This window comes from Agelaius tricolor, unplaced genomic scaffold (genome assembly GCF_023055355.1).
Source record: "Agelaius tricolor isolate 1412-34295 unplaced genomic scaffold, bAgeTri1.0.p SCAF_7, whole genome shotgun sequence".
NCBI classification, from domain to species: Eukaryota; Metazoa; Chordata; class Aves; order Passeriformes; family Icteridae; genus Agelaius; species Agelaius tricolor.
Window position 1 is genome coordinate 9753585 of NW_027269267.1, and position 24608 is coordinate 9778192.

The window sequence follows — 24608 nt, forward strand, 5'->3', positions numbered from 1 at the left end:
AAATGTGTTTTATGTATATTCCAGTAGTCATTGTCTATAAATGGAAATGTATAGAAATTTACCAAATCATAGGCAGGCTGAAATCAGTGGGAGGCAGCTCTGTGTGGGGTCATAAAAGTATTTCATATTCATTTTTTAGTGTGTTATTAATTTTAATAGGCATTTTATATTTTTCTCTTTCATATGCAACTTGAATTATTTACTTTAAAAAAAACAACTATGTGGAATAATTTTGCTGTGAGAAACAAATCACTGTACGTTAAAAAAACCCAAACCAACATGGATTTTGAAATAAACTGCTTGGTTAGAGCAAAGAAAAGAGAACAAATAAGAGTAGACACAAATATAGGTAGAGAGAAATAAATGCATATTCTTATTTTTAGATTCTGTATATTTTTTATGGATAATTATATATAAATAGAACATATCTATTTTAAACTGCAGATGTGCTTCCTGGATTATCACAGTGTGCTGCCTTCATAAGTAAATTCTTTCTGGTCTATTCAAAGTGCTTTATTTCAGGAATTGTATTGATATTGATACACACAGGGCACACAGGATGAATTTACACCATTTCTAACTTCTAGCAAAAGGAACTCTTCTGAAATGTAGCAGCTGTGCAGAGTGAGCTGTGTGTGCCCAATTCCTGCTCATCCTAAAGGTGCTCCACGTGTAAAATATGCAGATTTATCTAATGAGACCATATTTTGGCTCTGTTTTATTACAATAACTGGAGTTTTTTATGCACTTTTAACTGTATCAATGTTTTCCAGGTGGTCAAGGAAAGATGGTCCTTCCTTAGACTTTAAACAAAGATACAGAGATTACTAGTGAGGGAAATGGCCTAAAGGAATAAGAGAGGGAACATTTATTGTGGTGGTGTTGTTTTAATGTCAGGTATTATGATGTAACTTATAAATTAAGGGATCAGATCCAGCAGAATTCAGCCTAATCATTTGCCAGGTTGCAAAGTGGATATTTCCAATTGTCTGTGCTTGGCTGTTGGGAGACAGCTTGGAGATTTTACCTGCTTGGGATTACAGCAGATGGTCTTGAAAAGTGTGTTTTGGCAAGGCTTGGTCATATCTTGGAAGGTGAAGTGAGCTGTTAGATGCAGACCAGCCAGGAAGATTTGAACTTTCTGTATTTATGGAATTAAAGAGTTTACAATTTGAAGGTTGTCTGAGATGTTTCTTGCTGCATATTGACTTTTTATGGGTTAGTTCACACATGACACAAAGGCGCAGCCTGAGTTTGCATAAGTGTAGACAATGAGTAAGCACCTTACATTTTTTTGAGAAATATCTTTTAAGTGTAATTGCTCATAATTAATTTTGTGATTTTGGATTTTTTTTTAATATTTTCTAGGATACTGTTGGAATTAATATTCCCATCACTAATCCTACCAATAAAGTTCTCAAGATGAGTGTGCTGCTGGACCATCCATCCCTGTTTGGAGAAAACTCTTTCATTCTCAAGCCCAAACAAACATTTTCATATCACCTAAAGTTTTCTGCAGCTGCTGTTGGCGCTTTTGCTGGAAGGTGTGTTGTAGAGTTTTGATACTTGTAATTGTGGCTGTTTTACTAATAAATTGACTACTTTCATTGAAACCTAAGTCCCTTTATGAAAATATTGCCCTAAAAACTCCAACAAAAGTTATTAAATGGAATTAAGAAAATTTCCAGCTTTAAATATATTGTGTCCCTAACAGTAGCTTTCCTCTTGGGGGAAAAGCATTATTGACAGGCAGTAGAATAACTCCTTGCTACTCTAGGTCACTACAATTTAGTGAACAATGTTTTAGAAACTTACTTAATGTTAGAAGCCCCCCTTGAAAACTTCTGAATAGTTGATTTTTTAAATTTTTAAGTTCTGTAAAGGGAATAGCACAATTTAATTTTCTTCTGAGAAGAAAGGAAATTGTAAAAACAAACTAAAGCATGTGGAGAGCCCTTTAACTCTCTTCACTTAAATCCATTTACCTTCATGATCTTCTATTACTTAACCATGATCCACTAAATGAATATGGAGAGGTTTTAAATTAAAATTTTTTCATTACATTGGAAATCCCAGTGAAAACCTGCAGATATCTTAATTAGCAATAAAAAGACAGATGACCTCTTGGTCTTAGTTTCAACTAAAACAGTTCAGCAAGTAATTGAACAGTGTAGAATTGCAAAGCTTACTTTCCTGGAATTTGGTTACCAAAGCATTATTAAGTCTAAAGGCTGGTTGAAAAACAATTCCCTGTTTTTCAGTTATCTCAACTGACTGGCAAAAATATGGAGATGGGATGGAGGATGGGGTGGTCATTTAAGAGGAGGGGAGAGACATCTGACCAGTTTTGAAAGAATATTTTCAAAGTCAAAATCCATTCAGAGATTCATTCAATTTGCTTGTATTGATTTTTCCAAAGACCAGAATAATGTCAGGTATCATTGAGTGATACAGATTCAAATAATAGTGTTTTATAAAAATGAGTTCTTTTATAACTCTAGTAAGTATCTTTATTTTGTAGAAATTATGCTGTCTTAAACTGAAGATGAGAATAGAGCTCATCTTTTGTTTTTCATACCAGATAATATTTCTGGTATGAAAATATTTTTCAATATTTTTCAAGTGCAGAATTTCCAAATAATAAGAGAAATGTTTGTTTTAACAGGACAAAATTTTGGGCTCAGCTTTGGTGGGCTGGGGCTTAGGGGATATATGCAGAGGTGAAATAAAGCACACATAAAGGACAGTCTCCAAATGGTTTTGCAGTTTTGTTCCAGAAGTGTGTAATAGCTCTTTTAAATTGCAGTAGCTCCCACAGACTGCAGTTACAGCTGGACAGAGGTACTTGCATATTACATCCACACTATTAACTTCTTTTTCTGAAGCCATGGTCTGTTTCCTTTGCTATGTTAGCAGCTGGGAAGAACTGTTGGAAAAAGGGATTGTGGCAGGTGTACCTTTTCAAATGGTTGATTCTTTCCTAGAGCTGTTTTATGCTCACTTTAAAAGCTCTGTTGGCACAGGGGATGGTCTGGAACCATAAAGTCATGGAATAGACATAGTTATCTATAATTTAGAAAAAGAACTCATCCTTAGAGGGTCATGGGTTTGTACAGTGCATTTCTTCTAAGTTTTTATATGCTTCCAGTGCTTTGGTTTAATGCTATTATGACTCAGCTACTCAAAAATCCTCAAGAAATTGAAAAGAAATTCTGCATTAGGAAAGGGCTGTATTGAGTGTCTGTAACTGAAATATATTTCTGTACATATCTCACCCAGCAGGACACAATTTTCAGTCATGACAATCCTTGATTGTATATCAAAGCAATATAGTGAATATTCCTTGAAGTGTATCTCTTTGCCATGCTCATAGGGATGTGTCTATATCTATTTCTCACTTTATCACCAGATTTGAAAAAAATTTCCTTTTTAAAATTAGTGTATAGTATTTCTGTTACTTTGCCCTTCAAAATGACTAAAACCAAAATACTGTGATATAGAAATAAAATTAAAGCTTATTCTTATAAGCTGGAATATGTTTGGATTGTATTTTTGATAAAAGCAAGCTAACAAACAAAAAGCTACAAGCGACAAATGAATTTTATTGGTAGAATTTAAGAAAGATGAAGAAGAGATTTTGTTGCATCAGTAATTCTAAATCGTATTACACTTGGTAGCCAAATTCAGATACCAGCGAGAAGTGTTAGAAGAAAAATATGATCTAATTAAAGAAATCACTGCACTGAAATCATTAGGTTTCTCCTGAATTTTAATCTGTTTGGGTTTTTTAAAAGATCTGAAAAAACCAGCTGTCATGTTAAACTTCTGCATCTGTTTTTAGTGTCATGTTCCGGTCAGATGTGGTTGGAGAATTTTGGTACGCCCTGAAGTTCAATGTAGAGAAGCCATCACCAGCTGCATTGCCTGATATAGGATGTGAGCTTGGAAAGTGAGTAGTTCACAGTACTGGAATGGGTCTCTGCTTTTAGGTATCATGGAAAACATATGAAGAGTTTAAACTCAGAATAGTGCTCTATGTCTGCTGTAGTGGATTGTAGAATGTTTTTTTAGATATATTTGCAAGTAGGGAAAATATTCCTTACAGAAAAATAATTGAAATGAAATTTTAGCCTCTATGTAAACTTCCTCTGAATCATTTTTGTAGAAATCAGCCTGACAATACTGCAGAATGTAAGTACCCAGATGCATTCTACAGAGCTCTGTAGGTTTGCTTTATTTTCTGTTTATTTCCTTCTCTCTGAACTAGGAATTAACTGACTATCCTGCTTTGCAAATGCTTGTATACCAGTTAGCAGTGTCTTTCAACTGCCCAAGAAATGGCAAAATAATGCAGCTTCTGTCCTGCAGGCCCTGGGGGTAGACATGTTGAAGCACTGCAAGTGTTAAGAAAATGGATACCTTAGAGAAATTAACCCAATTATTACCATCCTTCAACAAAACTTCAATGTGCATTTTGACAGCATAATGTTCAGTTCAGTTCTGACTTTCAAGACATAAACTAAAACTTTGAGGATTAGACTTTGAAGAATGTCAAAACTTCAGCAGTGCTTTTCCACATATTACCTCCACTTCCTAACAGTTTCTGTGGACACACTGCTCTTCTGCATGCTAAATTCCACTTCATTCCATCTTCGACTAAATCTGTAGTTAATATACATTACAGACTGAGCAGAAATGTTGTTAGAGAGCACAACATGAAATTTTACCTGATTAAATTTTTGTGAGTGAATATATTCTGCTGTTCAAATATGATGCACAGACTGAAGATAACTGACAATGCCTTTCTTATTATGTTCTAAAGAAAAAAGTTGTGCTATTTCCTGGCTTTTACTTTAAAATTCTGGGCTGACTGGAGTAAAAACCATAATTTTTCTCTACTATTTCTTTCTCTACTATTTCTTTTCTCTACTACTAAAGGCTCTTGCTATTAGGAATTAGGAATTACTTAAAACCTTTTTATTCAGACTTTCTGGCACTCATAATTTTCTCTGACATGCACTGCCTGAAAACTACATGCACAAATGGTCTAGTGGAAAATGGCAAGTCATCTTTTCCTACTGCAAGTAAAATGGATGTGGGAAAAGATTAGCTCCATTAAATACAACTCTTCCTGTTAAAACTTTTATCTAAAACTCCTCATAGCCCATGCTTTATTTTTTTCAAATGAGATTTCTTTTCCCTTTACAAGTACATGCATGCTGTAGTTCCTATGCATTTGTAAATATGTGGGGGAACACTGGACACTTCTGGACAGTTCTGGGCTCCCTGGTACAAGAAAGTCAAGGAGCTACTGGAGAAGATCCAGCAGAGGCCACAGGCATGAGGAGGGGTCTGGAGCATGTCTCTTATGAGGAGGGACTGTGAGAGCTGTTCCTCTTTAGTTTGGAGAGGAGAAGGCTGGGAGGGCATCCCATCAATACAAATAAATAGCACAAAGTGGGTGCCAAGAGGATGGTGCCAGGCTCTTTTAGGTGGTGTCCAGCAGTGCCAGCATAATGTCATCAGCACTCTTGTTGAAGTGCAAAGTGTTGGACAATGGCAGTCAGTGGTGCCATTGAGGTTACTGGGAATTTCTCTGCCTCATGAAAAGTGAGACAGTCAAAGTAAATTGGCAGCATTAATGTGTGTTGAATATATAAAGGCAGTGCAGGTGGACAGCTGTGTATTGCCTAAGAAAGATATCAGTCTGGGAGTTTTCTGAATGGATGTACTTTGCTATGTATCCAGAGATGCGAACTGTAAACATCATCAAATGTTTGAAGCATTTCTGGTTGGTGAAGATTTGTAGTTTTTTAACAGATTAACTTTCATTCTACCCCCTTTTCCTGAATGCAGAAGAAGCATTAGCATATGAATATAAGAATAATGTTTTTCATTGTGTCCTCACTATATTCTTTTTTCTATTGATCTGAAAAAATTCGGTATTTGTGTCCTTGAAACATTACCTAGAATTGGATTAGGGCCAAGATCCCACTGATAACTTAGAATAAATTTCTAACTAATTCTTAAAAGAAACAAAAAAAAAGCAATTTATCCTTTAGTCCTTCTTCATATTCCCTAAAATTCTGGGGCTATCACAGTCAGATTTGCTTTTTGTTTGTGTCAAGGTAGATTTAACACATCCCTTAGCATATGTCTCTAAGGAGGGAAACCTTTTCCCCAATATTTTTCATCTTTCCTTATCCATCCTGTTATGGGCTCCACAGTGGAGTCATTGAAGATGAGTCAGTTGAATGATGTTCTTAGTGACCTGGAATTTACTGCCACATGCAACAATTTTTCCAGCATAACCCTGATAGTCAACCTGTGTGTGGTGGGAGGATTTTGATGACCTGAAGAACTTCTAACAGTCCAGTAATTCCTTACTGAAATTTCAGATATTCCAACTTAGTTTTCCCTTTGACAAAATATTACATATGAAGGAGACCAGGCCAAAAAAAAAAAAAAGCAGAGAGGGTAAATGTGAAAAATTAGAATTATCAAGTGAATCTGAAGTTCCTGTGTGAAAGTTTCCTAATATTTCTTTACTCTCAGGTTTTGAGACTCAATGATACAGTGCTCTGCCAGTGTTAGTCAGAATCAAGTCTGGTGCTCACTGCTGGGGATTTATGCCACTGCATGGGTTGGAAGGAATCCACCTGTGAACAGATTTTAGGGTCTGAAGTTACAGTCACAAAGCTGGACTGAAATATCTACTGAATGTTGCTTTCTATATTTTCTTTTTCCTTACTGATTTAGCTATGATTAATGGACTAATTTTTTCCAGATGATAAATATGTGCAGCAATCTGGCAGTTGACCTGCCACAGCTTTGACTAGAGGGAATATCCATTAGGAGATAAATTACAGCAAAACCAATATATGTATCTCATTTTTCAAACTTTTCTTATTTACTGTTTTCACTTATTCACCTTGAACCTCTTCTCTGTGTCCCTTGGTATTACAACAAGGATGTGATTTATGGCCATATAACTTCGCTAAAAACCAAAAATGTAGTATTTTGACCAGAATAGAGGAAATTTTGGGAGTGTTATGAATTATTTTAAAATTTTTCTCCCCATTGAAATTATCTCATGAATATTCTTTAACTGGAAAATATAGAAGTAAGGTCTGTAAAATTGAGGGCCAGCTGATTTAAGCAATCAGCATACTCTGTTCTGAGAGGGTCACTATTCTCATTAGAAAATATAATCTACATATGGAACATAATGATTCTATGATTATGTTGTAATAAATAGCACAACAAATGAACAAAATGAAATATTGAATGAATTCAGGATTTATTGTTATTAATAATGATTATTAATAATAATTTAAGTTACTAAATAAGTTTCCACATTAGTGGGGAAATGCCAATGCAATAAAAACTTATTTATTATGTTTAAAATAAAAAAATCCAGAACTTAAATAGGAAATTAAAAAAAAAAAACCCTTATGCATAATAACATATACTGCAAGGAGCTTTGTAATAAATCCTCATTGTGTATATGATTTTTTCCAGATGGACTCTTACACACCTACCTCTTACTAATCCTACTAATGAAACTCTGGTGCTGGAAGTGGTGAACAGCGATCCCTGCCATTTTGCAGTTGAGACTGACCCAACACAACTTGTAAGTAAGGTTTCTGTGTTTTCACAAAAAAGATAGAAGAGAGTCTCCTTTTTAAAACAAATTGAATTATGTATTGTACTGTGGGTTCAGAACATACAGTCTTTTAGATATTTTAAATACATATTTTAGAGATTTTATAGCCTGAGGAAGAAAACAATTAAACTTGAAAAGCAACTCAAGCTGAAGTACAGATGTTTTTTTCTTTTCTGGAATGGTTTTGAGCAGGACTGCAGTGTAGGTTGTAAATAATTCAGGAGATCTTAGAAGGAGAACTTGTAAACAAAGCAGCTGGGTAGAAGATTCATAAGTATCTAATAATCAACAGAATAACTAGGTAAATATTTAGGGTAGTAGATAAACTATTAACGGAAGAATACAAGAATATCTAATATTATAAGCAACTTGCAAGGAATATGAATAATAATTTTATCAATATAGCTGCAAAGAAGCTTCAAGCAAATACCTAGAATCGTTTTATTCTGTAAATTCAGTTACCTTGAGAGTGATTTCTCTTAACCCTCTCATTGTCATGTACTCCACTTTTTCCTCCTCCATCACAGAAGCCCTTCCATCTTCCTCCTAACATTTGTGTCCTTTCTAGGAATAACAATGGTGTAGATTTGTTCAGCTTTTGTATGTTCATTGAGATTTGCTAGAATTCTAGGTGGTCAGGGTTCAGAAAAATATCTCTTATCGACCACTGAATACTAGTTAATAGTATAGGCCCCATGAGCAATTATTTGGGTATTATTAAGGTGATTCTATGAAATATGTGACCTTTTCATGATGGGGAGATGAGAAAAGGGGAGGGCAGATGCATGTAAACTCTGCATCTGAATGAGTGGCATTGAGTGCCTCCATCACAGCCTCTTAGGATATGAATTTAGAATCTTTACCACAAAAAAAAAAAAAAAAAAAAAAAAAAGGAAAAGGAAAGGAAATAAATAGTGAAATGGTGCCTTTTCTAGATATGAAGAAGGTAATCCAGGAAGATACCAAAGTTGGTCAGTCCCTTCCAAAGCAAACTATTCCACAATTTTATGATTCTATTCCTGCAAAATGGTTTAAGAGTCAGGGAGAGGAATATTGTAATAAAATAAAGCTAAGAAGATACAAAAGACCCTATGGGGAAAATAGAGGAATGATACATAGTCATTATAGGTTCAGTTTTCAGAAACTGAACAGCTTTCAGCCTCAAATTTAGCAGTACAGCCAGACCAAATGTTCCTAAAATGGGTTTTGATGGTAACAGCTAAAGGAGATCAAACTTATTTACTCAGCTTCCCTAAATATTGCTATGTAGGATTCCATTAAATTAAAAGTATAAAACATTAATTTTTTTCTTGTCTGTCTTTTCTGTCATGCACAATAACACATCTTTATACACTATGGTAAACCATGAAAAGTGCTATTACTAATTATTTAATGAATTGGTATTTGAATAGGGGCTTAGAAACAAAATGGATGCAAACTATATTAATTGTCTGGGAGTATTATAGATGTATTATGTTTGGGCCATTGCCACAGAAGTGGGTTAGGTTTAACTATAGTGACTTTTGGCTGCTGCAGATTGCATATTACCTTGTGCAGGAAATTAACAACAAGAAAAAAATATCTCTGCTTTCATAATTTATCATCAAAGATTCACTCATCAACAATAGCTACATTACATTGTGTAGAAAAGACACATTCAACACTAACTGCAGTAATTTTCTCTCTCCTTTTTATTATAATCCTCAGTCCTGTATATCATTATGGATTGAATTCTGAAATGTTCCTAGTTAATTGCAGTAGTTCTTCCAGTTACAGGATAGCTTTGTTTGCTAAATGCAGCTACTTAATATTTACTTCATGTAGCTGTCCCTTTTTGAACCTATTTCTTCCATTACAGACCCATGTTCTGAGAGGTTATGTAATTTCCTTCAGTTTTTGGTGACAGTCAGAGAGTGGCATTTATCACAGAATCTCAGAATGATTGGGGTGGAGACCATCTAATCCAACGCCCTTGGTGAAGCAGGTTCAGCCAGAGGAGGTTCCACAGGATCACCTCCAGGCAGGTTTTGAATATCTCCAGAGATGGAGACTCCACAGTTTCTCTGGGCTGCCTGTTCCAGTGCTCAGTCATCCTCACAGGAAAGTTTTTCTCCATATTGAGGTGGAACTTCCTGTCACTGGGCAGCACTGGGAGGAGTTTGGCATTTGCCCTTATACTTGTACACATTGATGAGGTGCCCTCTCAGTTGTCTCTTCTACAGACTGAACAGGCCCAGCTCCCGCTGTCTCTCCTCATTAGAGATGCTCCAGACCCCCAATCACTTTTGTGGCCTCTGCTGGACCCTCTCCAGTAATTCCTTGTCTTACTTAACTGGACACAGCACTGCACATGGTCTTGCTTCTCCTGAATATTTTGCATCCTAGGCTTAGTACCTCCACAGAACACTGCATTCAGCTTCCAGAAGATTACTGCTTATAAACCATGCTTCGTGTTCCAGGTATTGGTTTATATTAATACCCATTTCAAAGCCTTTGCTACATGTGGAAGAAGTTTTCCATCTTAATCATTCAAGTTTCTGTTCTCTTTAAAGCAAGACAATAATGCTTTCTTGTCAGCAGAAAGATTACCATTTGTGCAACCCTCAGATAAAAGGCAAGAGAAAAGAGCAAATTATTCGAACAATAGATTGAAGATGGGATTGGGCAATGAAGATACATTATATTTGAAGACAGTTAGTAAAGTCAGGTCAATAACTTTGATATTTCATATAAATTTCCATATTTGTTTTTATGTCATCTATGATGTAGGACTTTTGAATGTACTGGGCTGTCGATTAGAAAATGTCTCAAATTGATTTCTTCAGTCCCTGAGTTTTGTTAGATAAACCAGATTAAATAGTGATATCAAAGAATTTTTTTTCTTCTCTTAAGATATTTGCCTAAAATTAATAACCAAAATACTGACCAATATTTCAGAATTTAAAAAAAATCCAATATTAGTTACATACTTTCATGTGTGGAAGTTTGTTTTTCCAGTTTTACTTTGGAACAAAGGGCATTACTGAAATATCACAAAGGATTATTTTCTATAGATCTGATTCAACTTCAAGTATGCACATCATTAATAACATGCTTTCCTGAAGTCCAGTTGGATTAGGCTCAAGTATTCCTGAACTTCAGTGTGCATAATGAAGTCTAAATGAAATTCAAAGGCTTTAAATCCTTTGTCAGCTTCATGGCAATTAGAAGCAGCTCTGTTACCTTTTGTAAACTGATAAAAATGAGAAAAGACTGCATATCTTACTGGTGGCTTTGCAATTGTAGCCTAAGTCAGTTTAAATGGAATATAACATCTTGGATTTCTTTCAATAATTTGATAAAAGCTTTCAAGGATTCCCTTTAATGGGATTTGGATTTTCTTTTTTAACAAGCTATGTTTAATTTTTGTTTCCCTTCTTGTAAACCTTTAACTTAATAACTTTATAAATGCTGCCAAATCATCTAAAAGCCATAATGAAAGTGAATTTTCATAAGTTTACTGAAAAATTCCAACTTGTTTTTCATTAGTATATTGGCTATTAAGGGTGTCTGGGAAAAAAGCCATTGGGATGTTGAGTTTTGTGTTTCTGTCCTGACTGCAGCTTTCATTGTCTTTAGCAGAAAGGGATTCAGGTTCAGCATTTAACAGCTGAAAATTTTCAATCATCAATGTGTCCCCCAATTTACTGCTTTTCCTTTATATAAATACATTGATATATTTCACATATTTGTGTTATATATTGACATACACATATATTTACAATAGACAAAAAAGTCTTACAAACAGGATCATCTCCATGGCCAAAAAGAAACATGCTTTCACTGTAACTCTTCAATTTGCTATTCTCCTGGTTTAAAGTAGCCCTTTTCCATTAAGCTGAGTTCTTTCCTGATTGGCTTTGAAACACAACTTTTATTGAGGACAAATGACTTAATAGGAAAGAGCTGGCAGAGAGGAGTGCAATCTCTGTGTGCAAGCTTTAAGGATTTTTTTAATGACCATGAGTACTGTTTTATACAGATTAGAGAACAAGCTTTTAGATTTAATAAAAATTTCCCCTCCTTTCTTTATTTTGTAACAGAAATAATGTATTTGTAGTTCTCCAGACTCAGTTTCTATATTTGAACTGTTATATCTGAGATCTTATGAAGAGCAATGATAACAGTTCCTTTTCACATGACTATTGTGGAAGGCATTTGTTTATATAAACAAAATGAAAGGCAGGACATGTGTTAGCATCAGCATATTTAATTGAATTATTCCATGACCTTCTTAAAATATTTAATTTTTTTGCATTATTTTCAATTCTAGTTTTAGAAGAAATTTTTTTTTTTTGGATTTCAGTAGAAAGTACGTAGTTTTTTTTGCCTAGTTTATCTCAAAACAAATAACTTTTTGGATTCACAGAACATCAAACTGTAAAATTAAAAATGAATTTTTAAAACCAAATCTGTAGTGTAAAAATTAACAATCCTTTCTGCTTTCAGAGCAGGCAGTCTGCTGGATTATCATTGCTCCATGTTGATTATTTTGATTCATTGTGGCAGTGGATTTTCTGAGTAATGATATTATGTCAAGTAATACTTATTGGAAATCGAACTCCTGTCTGTTTCCATATCTGTGGAAGAGTTATTATTCTAAGTAATGTGAATGTCTTACACTGAAATTACTCAATATTTAAAAATATTAGTGTTAATTTAATGATGTAGTCTTAGTCTATGCCATCCTGTCTTTACCTAGTTTTTCATTTCATTACAAAGTATTGTAATGAAGGAGGGAGGAGGGGGTTCCTACTGTGGTTCTTTCTCCATTTGTAGGTCTTCATTTGATAAATGGGTATGACTAGTAGGTAGGAACTGGACTGCAAATGAAAGTTTAATTAACTGTTATGGCAGTAGTCTGATGAATTACTTTAAAACTTTCTCTCCCAAAAAAGAAAACAACAATTCAAGTTTGGTGTGTTAGTTGAGCACACCTGAGCTCTGTCCTCTCTTCTGCACAGCCTACCTCCCACTGCCATCAGTATGAATATCTGTTGTTCAAGGCACACCAACATCCCTGTCCCTCATTGAGCTGGTACTGATGACGAAAGATTTTTAGCTTTTTATATATTTTCCTATATTTGTGGCTTTGGAGACTGCTAATACATGGCTGTAGCTTCTATTACATTTCCTACCCTTTTATCCCTACATTTTAGAACAATAAACAAGCCTTCTAACACATTCCTGAAGTACTGTTTAGTCTTATTTTCAAGAAGAGAACCCACCACAAAGACATTTTGTTTTCAACCAGAATCTGAGAAGACACAAGAAATGGGGCAAAGAAGCCCCTGGACTAATTCCAATGGGGCAGTACCTGGGGTAAAATTACCTAACCAACTGCTCTTCTAATCAGATCATATTTGATAGCTATACTAATCAAATAACCTTATAAAAATTGTAGAACTACTGTATTATGTATGAATATTGCCATATGGTGCACCCTGAAGACCTTTCAGTTGAGGGTTTGCTTTTATATGGTATCATTTTAACAGTGTTTGGAAGGATGGGTGTTTTGTTCCAGGAAACTCTACCTTATAAATACACCCAGGACATAACTGGCAAGAGCAGGAACAGCGTGGCTCCTGCCTGGGCCCAGCTGTGGGATGGCAGGGAAAGCCATGGGGCAGTGAGGAAAAGCAGCAAAGGCTTGGATGAAGGATGGGATTCATCCATCTCAACAGAGACTGGATGAGGTCAATGACCCAAGACAATGTCCCTGTGGGGGGGTGCTGGGGACAGGCCAGGCCTTGCTTTGTGGGGACAGTGCCCCCAGACCCCCCGGCCTGGCTGAGCTGTCTGTCCGTCCATCCATCCATCCATCCATCCATCCATCCATCCATCCATCCATCCATCCCATACCAGAGGCTAGCCCAGCCTCTGATTGGCAGAGTAATCCATCAATCACACACTGGGGCAGTGCTAATTGGACTCTGATTGGCCAAGTGACTGGAAGGCCCACCTGGGGGTCAGGCCAGTGAAGGCCATGGAGCTTAAAAGATGGCGCACACGGGAACAGTGCCTTCTGCTGGAGTTCCTGTTTCAGTCATGCTGAGCACCAGGAGTTGGTAGTTTTATGTGTATTTTGTCAGTTCCAGCTCTTGTAGGGTGTTGTTTTGACTTTTGTTTATTGTAAATTATATTCATTTTATGAAACACAGGTTAACTGCTCATGATATCAATTACCTTTTTATCTCTTCTTAGTGCAAATGTTATTTATACATATATAATATTAAAAGGCTAATACCTGTTTTTTTTGTTAAAGAAATAGTCCTAGTAATTGTTTATTCAGTGATTCTGGCTGATCACACTAAAAGCATTAGCATTTTTATTCTTCATAATTCAATTCATTTACTGCTTATCTGCTTCTTGAAAACAGATATTAATCCGTTGTAGTCAGCTACTTTGCTTTTGCCTATGCAATTGAGTCTCAAGTAGAATACTTGAGGTGAAGAGAAAACCTGCAACATTATTTAATGTTGGTTTTGCTAAAGGTAAGCAGAAGAGAGACAAAACATTGGTTTATTAAAACCTGGCATGTCTTTCCTTTCTAAGGCAGTTTGTGTCTGTGGGGGTCACTGTGATAACCCTTCAGTGCCATCACACCACAGTGCAGTTGGAATGGTGTTTGAGAGCTGCTGCCCGTGTCCTTGCAGCAGTTGTAGCCCCAGCCCTGGAGCTGCAGGGCAGTGGACGTGCAGGGACTGCCCCTGGCATTGTTTGCTGCAGTAGCTCGCTGGCTGAGAGGGGGAAATGCATCTGGTGGAACACATTAATCACATACACATCAGCACTTTTGGTACAAAGCACAAAACAGAGACTCAAAAAAATTGATTTCCTCTCCCTTACCCCTCCTTTCTTTTGCTTCTTTCTTGTGTTTGTACAGCTGGCTATTCCTCCTCATTCCACCAGTCAGCTGCCTGTGAGATTCTGTCCCTCTGCCCTTGGAAGACGCAATCACAAGGCAACAATAACCTTCAAATGCTCAAAGGTATGATAATGTGCTTGTACCCACAACACTTGGGATTCAGATTAGATAATATTTATGATAGGCAAGGAAGTAAGAGATTCAGCCTGTAGGTCAAGATGAAGTTTAGTGGCTGGATGCATAATGAAAGAGTAAACGTGATGTTAAAAAATTATAATTTGTTTTATCCTTAGTTTTACACAGAAATTATTCTGTTTACAGTATTAAAATGTAACATAATGGCCTAGGAGCTAGAACAGGTAATGAATAATTTTAGCTTGCTCAGTAGTGAGTTCTGCTAGTTTTAACACTTGGAGACTGACACTTCTTAGGAGTGTCACATCTGTAATTAAATTTCTTGGTATTTTTCCCAACCTCCCCAAAATTAAATTCCTTCATTTTTTATCCAGTCTGAGTTTTAGAAGATCACACACTTGAAAAAGTGAATTCTTCTTTTAATTTTATCTGAAAATGTTTTTTTACTTTGAACACCTTAGAATTGTTGACTTCTTTTTTCTCTGTGAATTTTCCTGAAGTTGAATGAGAAACTAGTAAATAAAGAGACATGAGTCATCAACATGACCTACTAACTGTTTTAAATTACAGCTGGAATAAAAAAGAAAAACTGATACTACAATGTAAATGGTAATATTTCATCATGCAAGAGGTGGTTAAATGAAGCCTTTGCTTTCTGTGCAATTTCCTCTCTGTATTTTTTCTTTTGAGTTTCAGATATCCTAAAACACTGCTGACCTGTGAATTATTCCAGTTGAGTGCTACCAGCAGTTTTCAGTAGTGTTTTAAGCAATACTAAAAAGCAAATATTCTTTTATATGAAGAATACAAATAGTGAAGGAAGTCATGTGGTAATTTTTTGTCCTGAAAAAGTGTGTTGAAAAGACAGGTTATTTGCAGGTGGTGTTGGCACAGCATTTATTTTCAGAATCTCTCTTAAATATTTAGTAAGGATAAAAACAAGGAGACAGCAATTCTAATATGAATAGTATATATCCAAGGTCAGTTCAAGAGGACACAATGTCCTTCCCTGAAACCTGATGGTCCACAGAAATTTTAGATCTACTATTTCTTTCCAATATCCTTGATTTTTCTATGTCTAAAGGTTAATGTTCATTATTATCTTTGGAGTAACACTTTTAGCTTGTTGTGTGATTCTACTGGTGTCCCATCAAAGAATTATTTTCTTTCTTCCTTTGTCTTCTGGAGACAACTTCTCACTTTATCTGCTTTCAGGTTTTAATATATGTGCTTTGAATTCTGCTTTTGCAACTATCTACATCTTTCCATTCCCTACACTGAAAGCTCTGAGCAGCTGGATGGAAGTTAAATACTGTGTGCTTGAAGTAGTACAGAAATTAAACACAAAAAGGAGATGTGAATGTCTCCTAGAATGAAAGTATTGATGTCCAGATAGCAATACTTAGAGTAACAACAGCTTGAAGAATGAAAAAAGAAAGCAAAAATTAAAGTTCACTTATAGCAGAGACACAGAACAGCGGAAGAAAGTTGGCAAAATATTTTAAAACCTACAGCTCTGATTCATCAAATAATAAACAATGGCATGTTCCATTCACAGTTTGGAGAGCGGATATTCCACCTGACGGGGTCTGGAGTTCCTCCTGAGCGCATGGAAACCACCACCACCAGTGCCTGCATTGGAGAGTACTCCTCTGCCATCATATCCTTCAGAAATCCAACTGCTGAGAATGTGGTGGTGGATATCCTGCTGGCAGGTACAGGGATTTGGAATTTTTTTCTTTTTTGAGTGGGGGAAGGAGTTTAAGCTCCTTGGGTTCCATTAGAGGAGTGAAAGGGATGCGATTAAATTTTCCTCATTCCATTTTTTGGCAATAGAATTCCTGTGTATCGTCCACATCCACCCTGCAAACTCTGTAGAGTGTGCTGTGGGAGATAGGGAAGAGCACAAACCTGTAAGAGCTGGGCACAGAAGACTCCTTAGGTCACACAGCCTCATGTGGATGTGCAGCTGCTGTCTGGCTTTGTACTGCACTGCAGCACTTTGGCAACAGGAAATTCTGGGATGTGTTTTGGTAGCTGTGCCTAAGCCACATAACTAATGCTTTGCTTTTGTTCCTCAATCAACTTTAAATATTTTATATTACTTGGTCAAATTCTGGATAACTAAAGGAGTTAGTAAGAGAGCAAGGGCAAAACATTTTTAAAGTTTTCTTTGATATTTTTTGTATTTTTTTTTCTTGCCATCTTCCAAGCAAGTATCTTTCATCAATATTTTCAAACATGCCTTAAAGGATAATATGAGATCTAGTATTATCAGTGATCAGCAAGTAACTGTCCATACTGGGATTTCACAAATGCTGTAAGAACTCAGGTTCTAAATCCCACATTCTCACTGATGACTAAAATTTACTCAGTCAAAAAGGAAATTTCACTTCAAGTGCATTAGAAGGCTTTAAAAGGTTCTCTGAATCTCTGCCTACTTGAACATAACATGTAGGTAGCATCAGAAAACAGGTGCCAAAGCATGTCCTGGAATCTGCAAATAACAAAAATTGAAGATAAACCTTCCAGTTTTATCTTCATAAATAAATAAATGTAAGAGAAATAGCAAGAAAACTATAAAAGAATAGTAAAATCAAGCCTGTTCAAAGGTAAGTTTTAAGCCATGTTTACACACTCATGCTGTGATTCAGGGTTTGAGACACAGAGAATAAGTGAAGAAATGTGATTGTAAAAAACTGTAGATTCATGTTTTTTGTTGCATTAAACTCACACTTTTTAATCCTACTTCCTGAATATGAATTAGAAATAAAGAAATACAGCTTTGTCCACATACACAGTTCATATATGGGGGATCTTGGAAGCATGTTTACCTAAAAGTTCAGGAGCATCTTGGTCTCATGACTAAACATTCTGTACTTTTGTTGACCAGGATTTTTTGTCAGACTTCAGTGCAGTTTTCCCTGTTTAACTGATGAAATATTTCCACTTAGGACTGTCACAAAAGAGAGTACTATTTGCAAATTACCTGATCTCTTGTGAATTTCAGTTGATGTTCTCTTCTGGAAAACATTGAAAGAAGCAGCAGCGTGCAAAATATTCAGTGCTTACAGGCCAAGTGAATCATGGCCAGGATCTTGGGGACTCCACCAGAATTCAGGTGCTGAGCAGGATAGCTGGCAGAGAAGGGGGGGGGCTGGAATTGAGAAACAGAATCTTGTCCAGCTTCCTACTTATCTGGCATCTAGGTGTCCTTAAGTGACAAGGAGCACTGCACTCAGAGGCAGGTGGCATTCAGTGCAGGTACACAAGGCTCCAAAGTGCTTCTCACAGTTAGAAAAGGGAGATAAATGTTGACTACACACCACAGGAGCTGCTCTTGGGCAGTCATTCTGATTGTGCAGCCATTGCTTCTGTAATCCAGATGGAAGCTGGGAGGGTGAAAGCTGCAGCTGTGGTCTGAGGCAGTCAGGAATTGTGGAGGTATCTCCGTGGCACTGCAGTGTGAAGGGCAGGAGCCTCACCAGCTGGATGGATGCTGGGGTGGGTGACCTTCTGTTTGGAGAGGGAAATGGGCAGCCTCTAGGGGAGTGACAGGCTGTGGACTTAGAGCAGCTGGAGGTATTCAGATCCACAAATCCAGTTGTAATTCACAATGTAATAAAACAGTTGGCCAATATGATTGTGAGACTGTTGTTTTCTATGAAAGTTCATGTTGATCAGGAGATTTTTCTGTTGACTGGGAAAAGGTTTTGTTGTTTCTTCCTTTGAAAAGTGATAGAAGGAAGACTGGAGGAGCAGTAGGATGATCAGCCTCACCTGAACCCCTGGTGGGGTCATTGGACACTACTTCTGCAGTGTGTGTAGCCCATGATTTGCATGTTCTCTTACAGTCCATGTCCAAGCCCATGAAGGTTGAGAAGGTAATCAGCAGTAGTCAAATGGATTTCTTAAGTGCAAATCATGATTGACAAATGTGATTGCCTTCTGTATGGAAGTGAGGGATTATGCAAATAAAGGAGGAGCAGTGAATGTAATATACTATGATTTAGTAAGACTTTGTCATTGTATCCTGTAACATTCCTGTTTGGAAGCTAAGGAAGTCTAGGCCTGATGAACAGACTGCTGAGTACCTTGGAAGCTTGGCAGAACTGCTGGTCTCAAATGGTGGTGATCAGCATCTTGGCATTCAGCTGCTGGCTGGCAATGATCATTGCACCCCAGGGGTCAGCCCTGGGGCCTGTATTATTCAAGACCTTTATTAAAGACATGGATGATGATAGAGATTGCAATGTAAATTAGGGAGAGGAACTGACATGATGGATGGTAGAGCTTCAGTGCAGAGGTACCTTGATGAATTGCTGGTGTACCTCAGTTTTGAATTGCTTTGTTCATCAACACATCATTCCTGGAACAGCTGAAGACAAAGTGAACTTTTACATTATTAGTATTGCAGTTTTCATGCTAAAATGTTAATGCTTTTTAATTTTCCCTCACTCCACCTGCCCTGTGTGCTTATCTTAGCCTAGACTGTGTGAATTAGAAGTGCTGTGAATTACTAGCTCTGTAATCCATCCTATTTGACTAGGAAATAACTGATTATATAAACTTTTGAAGTGTAGGAGTGCATTTCATCTGTGGTATAAAGATTCCTGTTGCATCTCATAAATGCAGGATGCTTTATTCTAGTGGACAGTGCAAGCTGGGATTCTGATTTGTAGAACAACAAGAGCAATTCAGAGATGCAAACTGCTTGTCTTATTGAGAATAAATCTAGTGCCAGGCAGCACAGTTTAGTATTCCATTACTTTGAGGTATCATTTGTAAGAATGCTAATCCAGTGTGCTCTTCACAAAATAATGGAGAAGAATAATCAAACTTATCTGTGATGCAACTTAATCAGGAAAATTATTTATAGAGCTTAAATATTGCAACTAAAGCCAAGTAGATTGTGATATTATGAGAAACAAGAGGAACTGCATTGTTTAATTGTTTTAGTGGTAAAAGTCATCTTTCTAGCTGTTGAGCATGAACTTGTCCCAGAGAGTTGTTCAGAAATAGTGACAGAGACAGAAGTATCTGGCTTAGACAGTGAAGGACTAATGTTTGTTTTTATGCATCAGAAGTTTTCAGTCTTCATTTCTCTTTACCCATCAGTAGACCTGACATCATGATGATCTAATGTTTCTCTGATCTGTAGAATTACAAAAGGTCATCTTTGGAAAAAAATAAATTATATACTGCAATTCTTATGGAAGGATAATCATACCTGTCCTTTAAAGTCTGTCTTGAATTTTTTAAATCAGATTAATTGTAATGTTAATTTTTGTAATTAGTTGCTCTTGGTGACCTGTACATAAAGTTTGTTTTGTTTTAATTACAACAAGATAATTGATTTATGTACTCAAGATATATTTAGATATTGTTCATTCTATTATTTGCTTTGTATAGGAATACTTAACTGGAATTCTTCCTTCTTTCCAGAGGAAGAGAAATCTAGTCTTATAAGCAAAATTTTGGATGCACAAGTTCAGTTTAGTATTCCTGGCCCTTACATATCCTGAGAACTATGTCAAGCTTACTGCTGCTGTTACTGGAGGCCAGAAAGAGGGTGGAAGAGGGAAATCAACAGAAGGCAGTAACTCAGAAATCAGTGACATGCCTGACTGGTCTTGATCTTTAGAAATTGTCTTTTAGACCATGAGCCCCTTCTTACAAGAATTCAGCGTGTCAACATTGAAAACTGGGCATCTTGATTAAGGTGTAACTGAAATAAGCATCAACATTTATAGATTTACTTCATGCTTTAAAGAAAATTAAACAAGTTATCTCTCTTATTTTCAAGTAACATTCCACAGGCTGTTTCTGCCCTATATATATGTGAAATTATGTTTAGAATGGCAGAGTTCAGGAATTAAAATAGACATTAATTGGGAATTGTCCTATCTGGACCATTTCTGAAGCTTTCATTTGCATTTCTGATGCTTTGTCAAACCCAAGAGCATCATTCCTCAGAAATGTTTCTTTCTGTGAATTTTGACTGCTGTTGTAGCACAAACCAACCTCTATTTGGGATAATTATAGAGCAAGTGAAACTACTAATACTACCACTGTGGACCTCTTTAAACTAGGTATTTTCTTACTGAATTTAATACCAATAAGTTTTCTTCCCAGGATTTAGACCCTTCAATGCTTAAATGTGCCGCTCTATTTCACATTGACATTCACAGCTACATTAAGAGTAGTAAGTAATGTTTATTTAACAGCAGGTGATTTTCCCCAAAATGAGCCAGTGACCAGAACTACAGAGTATAAAAACTCTTGTCACAGATGGTTTAGCAACCTGCACTAGTTCAGCTGTTTTAGGTTGAATGATATTGCTTTTCTCTAAATACCACTGTATAGTTTTTCTACTAAGAGTTTTTTTGGAAGCAACAAAACAATATAAATAATTGAAACTACTGAAACCTCCAGTGTAACCCAGAGTCCACAGAGTTAACCTGTATAAGAATTATCCCTAAGTATTAGCATTTGTTAATACCATAATGCTTTATTTCAGTCAGTGTGGACAATTTATTTCATATTTTCAGTGGTCCAAATGTATAGTTCAAGAAAAAAATTGCAACAGCTTTTATAGAGGATATTAATTTCAGAGTTTGAAGGGCTGTGCTCAAGAAAAGATTAAAGCTACAGCAGTAATTAGGAATTGGATAAGGGAGGTGGATTGGTTCCTCTGGAATCAAGTGTTACCTGCAGTAGTAAAACTGATATCTGTGGCAGTGTATAAGATTGCTTTTTGAAACTTTTCTATGTCCAAGATAAGTCTGCATTCACAGTGAGTTGGCTGCGTCATTTCCCATTTAACGATTTCCAAACTGGAATTGCAACTTTTTAAATGTTCTTTGCAAAATATTTTTAAACTGCTTTCTGGGACTTTATGCAATTGAACTAAGTACTCAAAGACAAGTCTGCTACTTGGTCATTTTTCCTTCAGACAAAATATATTAGACTAAGTATTATTGCATATATATATATATATGTGTGTGTGTGTGTCAATGTTAGAGTGAAATACTGAAGATGTGAAGAAATACTAGAAATACTATTTTTAGTCATCTAGTCAATTTAGAATACAAGTGCTAACATCACTTTGTGCTGATTCTGACACAATTCATTATTTTAGCTTCCAATTAAAAAGATAACGTGCAATGTATAAATGCAGCTCTGAACTGATAAATGCAATTTTGATGCATCATGAAGAATAACCTAGTGCCTTTAATTTCATACAGTGAAACTATATAATTCAGATAAAAAAAGATCTTGAGATTAGTTAGCTAATTGTATGAAAATTACTTTTTAGCTGAATGTGCAGAAGGATATAAACTAAAAAATCCCCATATCTTTTAAAGTTTGCAAAAATCTTCTAGTAGGGGAAATTTAAAGTATTACGCTTATTAACATCCTGAAAAAAAGATAGAAAATAATTCTTACAGAATAATAAGCATTAGAGAGGAAGATTTCACTATAGCCATGTTTGCCACTGCAGTCTCTCAGGTCAGGAAAGAAGATGATACAGTTGTTTTATTGCTGCATTAAAATGAGTGTGTTGGCTTTTCTTATGCACCCATCATTTAATATTTGGCAAAGGCCTTTCAATTCTTTTTTATTTCCTCACAGTTTGCACATCTTACTTTGAACCTCTAAGCTGGTTTCTGAAACCTGAAACCTTGTTCTTGAGATTAAATAATTTTGGGGTTGTTTCTCTTCTTCCAAGAGCCAAGAATGACAGTGCCAAGAGAGCTGTTCTCTGCCTTCCTGAAGGTCTTTGATATTCTGTTTCTTAAAGCTATGTTAGCTTTGTTCCATAACCCCAAATGACTGGCTTCCCTGGCTGTTGTATGAGTCCTGTGTATCCCATCCTCCTGTCAGCAGTTCATCATTTAGTGTTACCACACTTTAATATGACATATTATACAGATATGGTCAATCTGTTGGTCTCAGGTTCTTGGAGTTAGCTGCTAGACAAATCTCCTGCAAGGAATTGCCTTTGGTTCCAATACCTGTTTATAAAATTGGACTTCAAACTAGTTTTTCCTGCCTCATTTTTCATTTATCCACAACATTGCCAGTGATCAGTGAAACAATCTAAATAATGTCTAAATCCTCTGTCTTTATGAAGGGATCTGTTGGTTGATGCAGTAACTTGCCAACAAGAAAGCAATTCTTGTCTGCAGCTGTATCTGTACTGCTGGTCCTGAACTTGTGTTTCTTACACTTCATGTCACCATTGGCTTTCATTGCTACTTGATTTTTTAATTGAGAAAACAGTTTATTTTGTAATCTCTAATTGTTATCTAACTGAAAACATTTTAAACTTTGTATTTCTTGATGCTGTTTTATTTCATTTTAATTCTATTTAAAAAGATATCCATATTGTATCTATACTTCACAATGAGGAAAATACTGAGAGAAACTTGAAGCAGAGCAGGAAAAAAGGAGCCATGTGCTCCCATTCAAGGATGTATTTTGTAAAACCTGTCTGTGAAGCTGTTTCACTGGGGAAATTGTTCCAGAAATTTTGAATTCTAAATGGGTATCCACAAATAATTTCTTTATTTTTTTTTTTAGACCAGGGGCTGTTGAATGGGCATCTGAGTGCATCTGTCCTGTCCCAGGCCACCTGTGAGGAATCTGTTTTTCATCTTCTGGTTAAACAACCACAAGGTATGCAGCTTCTTAACCCTTAATATATATTTAAATTATTCTTGTTATTTATTTTATCAACTTAATCTGTAGCAAGTCACAGTTTCCTAGAACATGAAGTACCAGAGTGGAAAAATATGTAATTTCTAAGAAAATCATTTTGAAAATAAATTTTCTGTAGTTTGACGGATCAGTTAAGAAAAAGAAGAGGAAAGAAATTCCAAAAATCATAGATGGAGAATTTTAACTGCTTTTAATATTTACCAAATTAACAAAAAATAAAATTATTTAATTCCAAATACACTTACGGTTCTCTTCAGCCTTTTCAGTCACTTTAACTCATTTTTGTTTTGTTCCCAGGGATTGTGTATTGTTTTTTGGGGTTTTTTTGTTTGTTGTTTGTCTGGGGTTTTTTAAGATAATTCTAGTCTGTTGTTTCTGGGAAAATTTTCATGGGAAAATTCAGAAAACAGTACTTTTCAATTAAAAACCTATCTGGAAAGAATTAAATTATTTGGTTTATTATCCTGAATGAAATTTTAGGCGTCACTTCTGGTCATATCTGATCCGACATGGGATATGAAAGGATCAAATTGCCTTTAGTGCTGTAATTGTACCAAAATTTATTTTTGACTTGTATATGATAATTGATTTATTTGATTTATCTGGTGTAATTATAAGGCTTGGATTATAACAGCAATTGCATACTTTAATGATTTAAAATGATTAATTGCTGAAGTATAGAAGATAATTAGATTTCTGTAGCTATTTTAAATATTTTTCCTAGTAATTATTTCTATTGATTACTTCTCAGATATGCTTTCTAATTTCAGAACACACAGGTAAATTATTCATATCTTCAATTGTTTACAAAAGAAATTAATTTTCTTTGCTCATATCCCCCACAAATATGTGTGAGCATCTGTTTTATGTTAATATAGATATCAGAATAAGCCATACCATTTCTTGAAGAAATAATGTCTATCTCACATTAAAGACCCTTGTTTAGAAATATAAAATGAGGATCACTTGTTTACAATTTCATACAAAAAAAATTGCCATATGGAATGATTTTCCTGTAGATGTACTTGACAGATCTTTATTTTGTAAAGGATATTACAGACATAACTGTTCCCAGCAAGGAACTATTTTTGTTTTCCCTTCTGGAAGCTTGCTATGCATCAAAACATTTCTAGGGATTATGGAAAGAAGAATTTGGAAGAACAAGAGGTGTAAGGA

The 24608-nt window shown here is 35.7% G+C and overlaps 1 protein-coding gene across 1 annotated transcript in view; it reads left to right on the plus strand.

Annotated features, from left to right (window-relative positions):
• The window catches only part of CFAP47 (cilia and flagella associated protein 47), a 263505-nt gene that overhangs the window by 176923 nt on the left and 61974 nt on the right, over positions 1–24608 (plus strand). The window contains exons 52-57 of the mRNA XM_071430336.1: positions 1369–1544; positions 3842–3949; positions 7522–7633; positions 14592–14696; positions 16267–16423; positions 23295–23390. Coding sequence (XP_071286437.1) covers positions 1369–1544; positions 3842–3949; positions 7522–7633; positions 14592–14696; positions 16267–16423; positions 23295–23390 — 754 coding nt within the window. The remainder of the gene's footprint in view (positions 1–1368; positions 1545–3841; positions 3950–7521; positions 7634–14591; positions 14697–16266; positions 16424–23294; positions 23391–24608) is intronic.